The sequence below is a fragment of the Leiobunum rupestre genome, chromosome 1 (assembly GCF_980474605.1).
Source record: "Leiobunum rupestre chromosome 1, qqLeiRupe1.1.hap1, whole genome shotgun sequence".
Taxonomy (NCBI): domain Eukaryota; kingdom Metazoa; phylum Arthropoda; class Arachnida; order Opiliones; family Sclerosomatidae; genus Leiobunum; species Leiobunum rupestre.
In genome coordinates, this window is record NC_143384.1 from 9975213 (window position 1) to 9988802 (window position 13590).

Genomic DNA, 13590 nt, shown 5'->3' on the forward strand with positions numbered 1-13590 from the left:
ATACTATTTTGCTTATAGCTTAATTAAGAAATGGGTCCGACTTTTAGCAACTTGTACATAAGGTAATATCTAAGTGAAAATTAACCTCTTTCCGATGGAACAAATTTCATTTGTAGGTTCGAGAGAACGTTCTCCAAATTTGTCAATGAAACGTTTTGTCTGACGCCTATCGGTGAAAATATTTTTTTTAAACAACCACATCTTTTCCAACTTTTCTGAAATATAAAAATATAAAATGGTCCTTTGGAAATAAATATACCCTGAAAATTACAGAACTCTAGATGAATTTTGTTTTGATAAAACTGCTTTTATCGCCCTGAGACACCCTGTTTAACGGTTCCGTTTCCAAATTTCCAAACAAAAACGTATAATGCCGGTCTCACTTGGTGAGTTCAATAAACTGTTGGCGGTCATATGTTCTTACGTATGAAACCTTACTATAATAAATAACCTCGCTTACGTTACCCAAAAATAATATCGAAAGTAAGACGAACCTTTTCGCTATGAGTTCTCTTTGTACTTGTGTTATAAACTTGTGTAAAGAGTATCCAGTATATCTTTCGAAAAAATGTTCACGCCCATAGTTCACTCTCATTTCCTGCGTGAAGGTATGCTTACAAAAATATTCAGCGTGTTTTTTATGAGTGATGTAAGTAGAAGGAAAGTGAGGTCGACCCGTCAGTCCCAGGTTCAGGTTTAGGTTCGGGATCGAGATCCGGGATTTAAGGGTGAAAGGGGGGTAAAATCATCGAAAAGTCAATGTATTTATGATATTTCTCGCGACGATTTGTTTTCCCACATATCAACATATTGTGTTCAGGCCAGCTTGTTCATTTATATCTGCTTATCTTGAAAGACACTTGAACGTATATCTTATTGCGTTTTATCGTACGAAATAAGTTGAAATGATGTAAAAAGTGATAACCTAGGCGGCGCGCGCGGATTCCCCGGGAGGCGCGGTTAATTTAAATTTTAGAGTGTTTTGACGTCATGGAATATTCGTTGTTAAAGTAGAATGGAAATATTTTTAAACTTCATTTTAATATCATTGTAGTACTTAAATATGATTGTCACTTGAATCTATCTCACGAGTATTTCAAACGAATATTTCAAGTTTAAGTATGAGAAACGTATCGTTCTCAAATGATACTTGAATATACTATAAAAGGGGTTGTATAGGGTTGTGGGAGGTCATTCCACGGTTAACTGCGGTAGCTATATTCAATATGCCTAAAGCTCAGTATACATGTCCTACGTGCGCGAAAAGTTTCGCTACCAAGTCCCCCTTAAATCGGCATGTTAGAGAAGTGCACGGTGATAGACATAAGTTTGTCTGTGAAGTATGTGGTAAGACTGTTGCTAGATTGGAAAATTTCAAGAGCCATCAACGAACTCATGACTTGAACGCACCCGGCCCTTCCGAACCCATGGACCTGTCTCGCACACCGTCGCCAATGCAACGTTCGCCATCACCAACCCGTCCACCGTCACCTAGTTTGCTTCAAGGCATTCAACTGGAATCTACCCGTACACAGCCATCTACATCAGCTTTACCAGACATTCTAACACCATCACCTGTTCCCGCCTCACCAATACTTGATGAAACACCACCAGCATCCCCAAGTATGGTTCAGGCTTTGAATGATACGCTAGCCTCTATCCGTTACAATGCCGAAGATTATGATATTGATGCGGGGATGTTTATTGGACGTTACCGAGCCGCTTTCCGTAAATTTTTAGTAGAAAGACTGGCTAGTAAACGTGGAATTAAGTGGTTCCTACTCGTAAGATCGGTTTATATGAGACCCTTAGGAGGTATGGAACAAAGAGCGGAAGTACGACCCTACTTCCGGAGCACTATGCAAACAACATTAACGCTCGATGTCATTGAAAACCAGCTGGACGACTGCATTGAAACAATACAGTCAGCAGCGGAAAACTTTGAAGCGACAGGTATATGTACTAAATATAAAAGTTATATTTTGAACTAAAACATTATATTTTTGATAGGATCGGGTTGGGTAATTGATCGTATTCTGTATGTAGAATTAAATGTAGCATCTTACCAGCCGTTACGGGGGTCATCGTATATGGAACTACCTGAAAAACTATCTCAACGTCGTGCGATTCTTAATATTAGAAACGAAAATGATGAGAAATGTTTTCTCTGGTCAATTCTAGCTAAACTTCACCCAGTTCCTTGGACTCAAAACCCTCACCGTGTTACCAAATATAGACCTTATGAAAATGAACTTGATACCAGTGGCATATCTTTTCCTTTCAAATTAAACACTATGGAACTTAAAAAATTTGAATTAATGAATAATTTATCAATATCTGTTTTTGGCTTCTCGGGAGATATATTCCCCCTTTACGTAAGCGCTAACAAGTGTGGTGAGGAAAGGGAGGTTGATTTGCTATACATCACCGATGAAACTAAAGATATTGACGATGGGAATAGACATTACTGTCTTATACGAGACCTAGGAAAACTGCTACAGCATCTAACAAAACACAGAAATACAAGTTATTATTGCAGGTAATTTAGTTTCCAATATATTAGTTTGCAATCTACTAATTATTTTCTGCATTAGAATGTGTCTTCACCGATTCAGCGGAAACAACGCTGAACAGCGACGTGATGCGCATATCGAAGAATGCGTCACCCACGGCGTCCAAAAAACAGTTTTCCCTACCAAGAAGAAGACGCTTTATTTTGATAAATATGAGTGGACGGAAAAAGTAAAAATAAAAATTATTTAATTTAACTCTTAATGAAATGAAATTATTAGGTGCAGTATGTATTTTACGCCGATTTTGAAGCAATCCTACCGAGAGTTCAAGGATGTGATCTAGATCCCGATTTAAATACCAGCAAAGTAAACATGCACATCAGCTGCGCGTATTCGTGGGTGCTTGTTGGACCTAACGGTAAATTATTTGGCAAAATTCCCTTTTAGATATATTATAAGAGAAGACTTATAGGTGTACCTGTTCGAACCGATTGCTATCGAGGTCAAGATGCAACTCGAAGATTTCTGGAGTCTATTCTAGAATTAGAGAAGGAGTTGATGGAACTCATTGAGACCAATGTACCAATGATTATTACCCCGGAGGAGGAGGAACAGTTTCAAGCTGCTACGCATTGCTACATTTGTCAGAAACAGCTAAATCAGGGAAATATGCCCGCTGTTCGAGATCATTGTCATTTCAGCGGTAAATATAGGGGGCCAGCGCATAACCTCTGTAATCTTCAAAAGAAAGTTCCAGAATTTATCCCTATTTTCCTTCATAACCTTAGCAGGTGAATTTATTAAGTTAATTATCCAGGAAATAAACCTAATAATAATAAATCTTCATAGATACGATTTACATCTTATATGTCAGGAGATTGGTCATTTTAAGGAACAGACACTTGACTGTATTCCTTCCACTAGCGAAAATTATATTTCACTCAAACTAGGTAAAATATATTTAATTATGGATTTAACCTTAACAGTAATTTTATTATTATTTTTAGGGAGATTTCGGTTTTTAGACTCTTATCGATTTCTAAGCGATAGCCTCGATGCTCTAGTATCTAATCTCGTTTTGGAAGGAGCCAGTAAATTTCAGATTGTTAAGAAATATTTTGAAAGTGATAAAGTTCAACTGCTTTTGCGGAAGGGAGTCTACCCGTACGAGTATATGGACGATGAAAAGAAATTTGACGAGACGATGCTGCCACCTAGAGAAGCGTTTTTCAGTTCATTGAAAAATCAAAATATTTTAGAATCTGATTATTTACACGCCCAAAATGTTTGGACAGCGTTTAATATTCAAACATTAGGTAAAATTACTATAGTATAAATATTTCAAATCTCTTAACCTCGGTTTTCGTAGGGGAATACACCGACCTCTATGTGAAAAGCGATGCGTTGCTCTTAGCCGACGTTTTTGAAAATTTTAGAACATTATCTATAACTCATTATAAATTAGATCCCGCTCACGCTTACACCGCACCAGGTTTAGCCTGGCAAGCAGCTTTGAAGATGACCGATGTTCGCCTCGATCTCATACTTGATATAGATCAACACTTATTTATTGAAAAGGGTAACGCTTTTTGATATTTTAAATATTTTTTGTATTTACATTGAATTTTTAGGTATTCGAGGCGGTGTTTCAATGATCTCAACTCGTTATTCTGAAGCGAATAACAAATATATGCCCGACACATATGATTCGTCTAAAGAGAGCAGTTATATATGCTATTTAGGTAATTTAAATTTTTAAAAAAATATATAATTTTTTTTATTTTTTTTTATTTTAATTATTTTAATTTTAATTATATTAATTAACTTAATTTAACTTAATTGAAGATGCTAATAATTTGTACGGTGCTGTTATGTGTGAACCACTACCGCTAGGCGACTTCCAGTGGGTTCAGGAGGATGATTTGCAAACACTCTGTGAAAATATTCTGAGTATTCCCAATAACGTTGAAAACGGATACATTTTAGAGGTAAATAACAAGTGTTATAATTATTGAATTATTTTTTTAAAGAATTGTTTCCTTTGCAGGTGGATCTTGAATATCCTCCAGAGTTGCATGACTTACATAACGATCTCCCAGTAGCGGCGGAATCTAAAGTTATTACACATGATATGCTATCTCCATACTCCAAAGATCTCTTAGGAAAATTAAATATTAAGGAGAATCAAAGTCTACCAAAACTTCTTCCTAATTTAAATAATAAAGAGAAATACATAGTACATTACCGCAATTTAAAATATTATGTAGAATTAGGTTTGAAAATAACCAAGGTTCATCGAGCTCTAACCTTCACTCAAGGAAAATGGTTAGAAAAATATGTTAGATTCAACACTGAACAGAGGAAATTATCCAAGAGTTCATTTGAAAAGAATTTCTGGAAACTAATGGTTAACTCTGTTTTCGGGTAAATCAATTTAAATAATTTATTGCTGTTTTTTCCCTTACTTCATTTAATTCTTTAGAAAAACAATGGAAAATTTACGGAAGCATATAAATTTCGAGTTGATTCATAAACCAGAAAGAATGTTAAAAGTTACAAGTTCCCCGCAGTTTGAACACTTTACCATCTTTAATGAAGAGTTAGCCGGCGCTCATAAGAAGAGAGCTAAAATTGTTCTTAACCGGCCTATATTTACCGGATTCACCATTCTAGATTTATCCAAGGAGCTCATGTATCGGTTCCAGTATGGATTCATAAAAAATACGTACGGGGACAAAGCATCACTATTATTTACAGACACTGGTAATTTAATTTAATATGCATTTTTTATTTAAATAGTACTAATATATAAAATATTTACAGACAGTCTAACGTACAACATTAAGACGGATGATGTTTATAAAGACTTTGAAGTTCATAAACACCGCTTTGACTTCTCTGATTATCCACCTTCGCATTTCCTTCATTCTAATCAGAATAAAAAAGCTCTCGGTTATTTTAAAGACGAGACAAATTCGCAGTTAATTCAAAGCTTTGTAGGACTTCGTCCAAAGCTTTATTCTATTAAATTGTACGGGGAGTCTAAGACCGCTGAAGAGATAGAAAAGGAGTTGCGATTGGGGAAATCTTTAGAGTCAATTTTAAACCATAAAAAGGTTTGTAAGGGTGTTGCCATGAACGTTATTAGAAACGTCATCCGCCACGAAGACTATGAACGTTGTCTTTTTAATCAAGAAACCATGTCAGCCGAGATGATGCGTATAGCTAGTTTCAAGCATGAACTATTTACTTTAAATACTAGAAAACTTTGTTTATCACCAAATGATGATAAGAGATACATTCTACCCTGCGGGGTTCGTACATTAGCGCACGGTCATAAAGATATTGAAAAATTATAATGAATGCTTGTATTTATGTATATATAAAAAAAAACTGCTATTGCTATAAATTGTAAAAAATTATTTTATTGAATACATTTTGCACATGAACTCTTTAATCATTTTATCGTTTACATATTTATCTTTCTTAAACCTAGACACAATGTTATACATTTCGATTCCTTTACACCTGTTTATAGCAAAATAGATACAGAATGCTCCACACGTATTACTAGAATTACTCTGTAATTGATTAGAATTAAAAGTTACAGTTTTACTGTTTCGTTCAATAAAGTCATTAAATTTAAAATAATCTGGCGGGTTTCCAAAGGAATCCATGAATTCACAATTTTTATGTTTAGAAAAATATATTAGAACCCAGTGTTCTCCAGGTTCAGCACTCGTATCGGTATTTACAATAAATAGAGAAGGGAATATTTTTACGTATTTAGGTAGCTTGTCAGCTGCGAACACGCCTTGAAATATACTTTTAGTACTTAAATCTTTTTCAAGAATTTTAGTTATCTGTAGCGAATCCATTAATTACTGTAATCGAAAATCACGGTTCGATTTTTATCAATTTCAATCAAATTTTGAAACTCAGCGTAAATTAGAATGGAAATCGTCTCCGGTAACGGTTTTGCAAATTTTAATTCTAATCTCAGGTTACTGTTTTTTACAAGATGCAAGTGATTAGCGTTGTTATTAAGATCCGAGGTTAAATTGTACGCGAATAAACAATTTCCGTTAGGGTAATCTTCCCGACTTATCTGATTCCCTTCATCTACGTTCCACTGATTAGTTTGAATGAAAAGATTGCAATACGCTTGAATATATAGATTTTCCTCAAAGTTTAGAGATAACGCCTTATGAGGGACGCTGCTACCGTCAATGTACAATCCAATGCTTGATAAATCGAAATGTTGAAAGTTGTACGGAGATTTTTTCAAATCTCCTAGAAACGCTTTTTGTTCCACAAACCCGATAACAACTTTCTTAGGTGCTTGTCCGGTAAATAAATGATCTTGCACACTAGCCATAAGACCAGCGGGTATAGAAAATGAGGTGCACTCCGAACGAGTTACAGGATATTTAGCGGTTCCATATTGTAACGCCTTGGCTTGAGCGAGCGATAGTTCCGGTATCACTTTAACTTTCCTCAGATAAAGGGAAGCTGATAAAATCTCCACTTTACATTTTACGTCGGAATGAACGCAAAAAGCTGCTCTATTTTTATCGAATTTAAATTTCAAATCAACCATATTTAATAAAAAGCGTGGTTGTTGACATAAATCAGTATGGACTACGCCTAACAAGTCAATCGCCCCTTTTTGCGCTAAACTCGCTCGTTTAGAGAAACCATCGTTATCGAAAAATGAATCGAACTTTCCAGGCGTATCCCGATAGAAAAGTGAACTTGTTAAATAACTTTTTTTCGCAGAATCTCCGAACGTTAATAAAGTTTGTATCATACTTTTATAAGCGTAATTTTGACTGGAAGGTGTTACTGATCTTTCATTAAGAAATACGTGGACGTCGCTAAAAAGCGAATGAAGAAACAAATTCTCGGGGGCGATATTGTCGGCTGGAGTTCCGGCGGCCCCACCCGCAACACCTGGTACCGCGGGTTGCGGTAGTTGACCATTATCTTTAGTTACCTTAACTCGAACGTGCAGCAAAGTTTGTGAAAGGTCTATATACGTTTCAGAGTTACCGTTGATAGAAAATGTAATTGATGCGTTATCAACTATATTTGATATTGGATTATACTCAACCCATTCTCCACCAATAATCGAAGATTGTGTCATAGGTACTTGAAACAAATCTAGCTCGGAATTTATACACTCAACTGAGTGCGGGTGTAAAAGGGACATTATGAGAATATATCGGAACGTTTAGGGAACCGTCCTTTCGCTATCCTGCCTGCTGTTGAAATGGCACTTTTCGACTGAGTTCGTTTCCTTTTATTTCCGGAACCCGTCATTCTTTTAATATGATCCTTAGCTGAAGATGTTAGTCTCATGGCTTCATCAGCTGCTGAAGCTAAAGTTTCCCTTCCAGCGTTAATAGAATGCGATTTAAGCGCTGTTTTAATTGGGACTCCGCTAACAACATCGGTCGCTACTTTCGCTCCGGTACTTAAAAGTTTTTTCCCCAAGTAAGAAGCGCCTTTCTTCAGTAAAGGTACCGCGAATCTAAACGCTGAAGATAATATATTTCCTAGTCCATGTCCTCTTTGCACGGCTAAACCTCTATATACAGGTATTCCACCGAAACCAACCTGGTTTAAATAGTAACTTTCATAATCAGTTCTTGAAGGCGAATATTCAGACCTCATGATGTTAACTGTTCGCTCTCTTAAGCTAGAATGAGGGTGTGTCCTGAATGATTAAAGGTTTATAGTGAAGTCCACATTTTACGGGGTTTAAAATGTAATACAACGTGAGCTTTTCCACTATGAAACTGTATTGGCTCACCTAAATCATCTGTTATATTAATCTCTATAGTCTTAATATTATTACACACGACTGGTAGGTAATGAGGTTGTGAAAATATTTTTGTAGTTGTTTTCCCATTAGACTCGGCTTTCTCTTCGACGCTTATGATTCTTAATAGAGGTGCTAAACTATCCCCAACAACGCTATTTTCAACCAGATCAGAATAAACGAATAAGGAATGTAACCCAGCGTTCATATCAACTGGGTAGGGGGTTATCATTGAATTTAAAATGGTGAAATCATTATCTCTTCTATCCTTAAAACCTAGTAAAATCGATAGATCGGGGCCAATTACAGCTCTGATTTTCGGTTGCAATTTAACTTTAATTCGATTAGAATAATTTAAATAAGCGAATGTAACTTGATCTTCTTCTTGGTTGTGGACGTTCATAACATGTAATAGTTCTTCCGGAGTTTTATAAAAACCCGCGGGAACTTCAATTATTTTATCATATTCGAGAGGGTCTTTAACTAGAGGGTTATCAGTCATTTTATCATATTCGAGAGGGTCTTTAATAACCAATAGATTAGGTTTTCGAACGTTATGCCATGTCCGAGGATAGCTTATTTCCGCTAACCCAACTTCGTACTGTTCCTCAAATCTTAACGGTTCAGCTAAATACGTTCGAAATTTACCAACGCTATTATCTTGGTAATATAATGACGAGGAATCTGAAGGTAGCGTTACGTAAAAACTCATTTTAAATCCACTTCTTGTATCCAAGAATTAAATGTAGGGTCGTAATCTTGCCACTTGACATACAGTTCTACGCGGCCGTCCGATTTTTTCCTCTTTTTTATTACTTTTTCGATTATGAAGTAACAGTCTTTTAAATCTCGACCAACAATCTGAACCTCCTCTCGATAGAATACTCCTAAAATGGGGTTAGAATTTAAATCCATCAGCTTATATACAGGTGGGTCACGTGGTAGTCTCTCAGCTATTTTAAACAATTCTGTAGTAAAATTCGGGTTATATTTCTTATCGAAAATTGATAAATTTCTACTTATTCTACAAATATCTCCAATTTCAAACGCGTATGTTAACGGAGGAGAAAAATTTACCGAACCGTAAAGATTTTTCCATATTTTAGCAGAGTTATCTAGAGTAACTTCCGCGGGTTTACATTTAATTGATCTGTGATAACTATTGTTATAAGCGTTTATAATATCATCTAACACGTCGATATATTTAAGGGTGTTATTCTGCGTGAAATAGCGATATAAACGAGATTTAAAACTTCTAATGAATCTTTCAATAATGGACGCTTTCATTTCCGATCGGGTAGCGAAAAATTTAATGTTCCTTCGTTGTAATTCACTCTGCACTTCTTGACAGACAAATTCGTTTCCATGATCACTTTGAATTCTTTTCGGTTGACGGCCTTTTTCAAAAACGTTACGTAACGCTTCTAAAATTGTTACACCTTTCTTATTTTTAACCTCTACAGCCATAGCGTATTTGCTAAATATGTCGATAATACATAATACATAGCGAGATCCTGAATTATATTTAGACAGCTTCTGAAAATCTGCCAAGTCCGCTTGCCACTGTTCGTCAATTCCATAAACAATAGTTCGATTTCGTTTGAATCGTCTTCTAGCAGGTTTATGCAGCGTATATGTATCCTGCTTTATTAGAAATTGTTTTACTTTTTCCAATGAAACCTTTAAACCTTTATGTCGAGCTGAATTATAGAGCGCTCGAACTCCAGCGAATGACCCTGGGTCTGCGGGGTTAGTATAGATCTGCTCAAGTTCTTTCTCCATATTGGGTAATATTTTGATGTAATGGCATGTAACGCCAAAAAAGGAAATTAAATAATTCTAATATTATAATAACTATGATAATTAATACAGCTGTGATAATTTTCGGTGATTTTGAAAATGATTGTGATAAATAGGCTAAAAGTCCTAAAGAGACCGTTTCTGTACAACCTTCCATTGTAGGCTTATACTATGAAATGAGAACAAAATTATCAGGTTAATATATTTTATTTAGTATGTATCCAAGGTCTTAGAGGACTAGGTGAAGATGATGATAACATTGAACTACTTGGTGGTGTATGAAATACAGCGAATGTTTTTAACAGTGTCAATCTTACAGGATTTTTAATTAAACGTTTTGAAATATTTGACTTATGAATGCCCTCGTAAAACTCAGTAACTCCTATAGGATCAATCACTGTTCCAGGCGTTTTTCTCACAGCGTCATACAAAAGATCGATTATATTAGATCCTCCAATCACTTGTCCTCGAATAGAAAGCTCTCCTGAGTTAGTCCATCTAATATATCTCGGATCTTCCGTAGTCGCTCGGTATAATGAAATTGCATCACTAACATAAGTTGCAGGTAGAGAATAAGATATTTGCGCGAACCAAGTTTTAGGTCGTTCAGAGTTTTCAATAACGGGAGAGATTTGCTCTTTACGTACGTAAGTTAACCGTCGTTGGAGAGTTTGATTGTATAATGCTAATTTCTCTGATTCGTTTAAATCTGGATTATCTAGAATAGATTTCATTTCATCATCGAGTGTCTTCTCTTTTTGAAGTTCAGGTGTTTCTTCTGTTTTGGAAGGTGTATTGTTTTTTAATCTCTCCATTACATCTTCAGGTACTAGAAGCATTTTTCGAGCCATCATCGGTTTATAGCTCGGCTTATTGCACTTCCGGCGACTGAGCTAACGATAGATAGCAGTGGCGCTAATAAAAATGGAAGAAAACCACCCTTTTGTACCAGAATCTTTCGTCGTTTTGATAAAGGGTTCTTCTTCGACACGTTTCGTATAACCGCGCTATGTTTCTTTAACCGCTTACGATGATGTTCTGACAGTTCAATTGTTCCGTGCAATACATTTATACAACATTCAACGAGGGCTAATATAGCTTCCTGGCTAGCGTATTTAATAGCTGTCTTTCTTTGATTTAGATTACAGGATGTTAGGAAACGTAGAAAGTCTATGTTTTTCTTAACTCGTTTTGAGACATCCATTTAGAGATTTTCTTAGCCTTTCTTAAAGCGCAATGAACAGTTTCGGAATGGAAAGGACAGTCTAATTCAACGTCTTCTAGTTCTGATAATTTAGGACAACCGGTATCTTCGATGTTAGTTACTGGAACACCGAGGAGTGTCGATAATACTGCAGCTTTTTCTAAACCTTTGGTGAAAAACGAAGTCGCTTTTTCCGCTATCTGATTGCAAATGTCACGTCTCGTTCTGTAAGGACGTTCGCCGTCATCCCATCGAAGATGACAAATGTTATGAGATATCCATCTGCATTGTCTTTTATCTTCGTTTGAGAGCTCTTTGAAAGGGCATGGAGATTTGAAAGTAAACACTTCCGATTCTTCAGTTTCTAATACTACGTAAGCTAATTCTTTAATAATCCACTCTCGATTAACCCTAAAAAAAATCCCTTCTATAATACACTTCATTTTGGAATAAAGACAGCCGATTCTTCACCCGGTATTAAACCTGTTCGTAGTAAATACTGATCTGGGGTGTGAGGTTTCAAGTCAACTAATAAATACCCAAATTTCCGTGACGTAGCTTGTTGAAACGCATCAATAACGTATTTGCTATTGGTTGGAGATATCTGCCTCGCGAGATGATAAATTGTTGATTTATCTCGTGGTGATTTAAAAATAAATAGATAATGAGCATTTAAATTTAAAGTTCTTATTTCTTTTCCAGGATAATAAAGGTTTTGCATTAAAATTAGTACGGAGGTGTTTCTGTGATGAGATCCACGAATAAATAAATTAGTTACATCTTTATTATTAGATATCTCGCATAATAAATCGTCTAAAATAACTAAATTCCTAATTTGCGGGTTTAATATATTAACATCGAGTAACCCTTCGTGAAACTCGACTGAAGGTGTGTGTTCTAATATTGATTGAAATAGTTTCGGCTGATACTCGGTATAACACCATATTATCCTCTCCGGAGGAGGGCATATACAGGTCTTCTTATGTTGAATCAACCGTCCCACCAGGAATGACTTTCCGCATTGGGTGGACCCGGCTACAAGCCCATTCATTGGATGTTGTAAGCTTAAATCCATAATGGTTAATGAGAATCGGAGCATTAGTGCAATCAATTTTATTAGTTTTTTAACAAGTTTTTAGCATTGCATATTATTAGTGACATTATATTATTTAAAATTTCTTTTGACAATTCACAGCGAATAGTAAACATTTCAATAATATTTTCACAATCTACCGACATAATTATTTCATAAAAATGCAAATCTACACGCTTAGAATAATCCGTCATGATACAATCATGCTGGAGTTGAGATGGATGATCAATTTGGCAGCCATTGCACGCTTTCTTAAGAGCTTCGTGTAATTGTTTAATTACAACGTTAGTCATCGCCTCCTTTATTTCCTTGATTTGCTTTAAACACTTCTGAATAGACTCGTACTGGTCGAGGAAATTCAACCAAGAAGATTGAGCGAAAGCTACCCCCTCTTTAGTCGGTAATAGTTTTCCATAGTTTACTCCGTAACTATGGTACATTTGTCTAACATCTAAAACCTTTTGTTCGGCAAATCTATGAACCGAAAACCGTTTGGTTTCAGAACCTGTGAAAACCCACGAAGTTTCAGCTTCGTTATTGAAATAAGCTTCAATAGCATCTTTCTTTGTCCATAGCTCTTGAAGTTCCGCTTCTGTTAGTTTGATACCCTTTGTTAAATCCAATAGACCGCAGTAGATGGTTTCATCTGCATAAACGATTAACCCTTTGTCAGCAGACACAGGAAATGAACAATTCCTATAAAATAAATACATTAAGACAAAGTTAAGAATTATCACTGAGTATTCCTACTTACATTTTAAGGTTCCTCGGAGTCACTTCCAATACAATTCAGATGGTGAACTTTCTAAATATGGTCTTACTATTATACGGTTTTCCCTTTTTATACTCTGAAATTATTTATCTTCGATATCTTATTTATTAAAACGGAGTTTAAAATTAATTCCATTCTACGTATACGCATTTTGAAGTGTATCGCGTTACGTATATAGGAATTTACCCGGTCCTCATACGGAATCACGTGTACAATTACAATACTTGAGAACGATACGTTTCTCATACTTAAACTTAATATTCGTTTGAAATACTCGTGAGAGAACGATACGTTTCTCATACTTAAACTTAATATTCGTTTGAAATACTCGTGAGATAGGTTCAAGTGCCAAGCATATTTAAGTACTACAATGATATTAAAATT

General features: G+C 35.6%; 1 protein-coding gene across 1 annotated transcript; it reads left to right on the forward strand.

The window, feature by feature from the left end:
* The first annotated feature begins 3182 nt into the window (after positions 1 to 3182).
* On the forward strand, positions 3183 to 11406 carry LOC149961062 (uncharacterized). Its single transcript, XM_090153583.1, has 8 exons — positions 3183 to 3304; positions 3363 to 3463; positions 3521 to 3829; positions 3883 to 4092; positions 4145 to 4255; positions 4359 to 4501; positions 4561 to 4838; positions 11382 to 11406. The coding sequence occupies exons 1-8, from the start codon at positions 3183 to 3185 to the stop codon at positions 11404 to 11406; spliced, it is 1299 nt and encodes a 432-aa protein (XP_090009709.1).
* The last annotated feature ends 2184 nt before the right edge of the window (positions 11407 to 13590 follow it).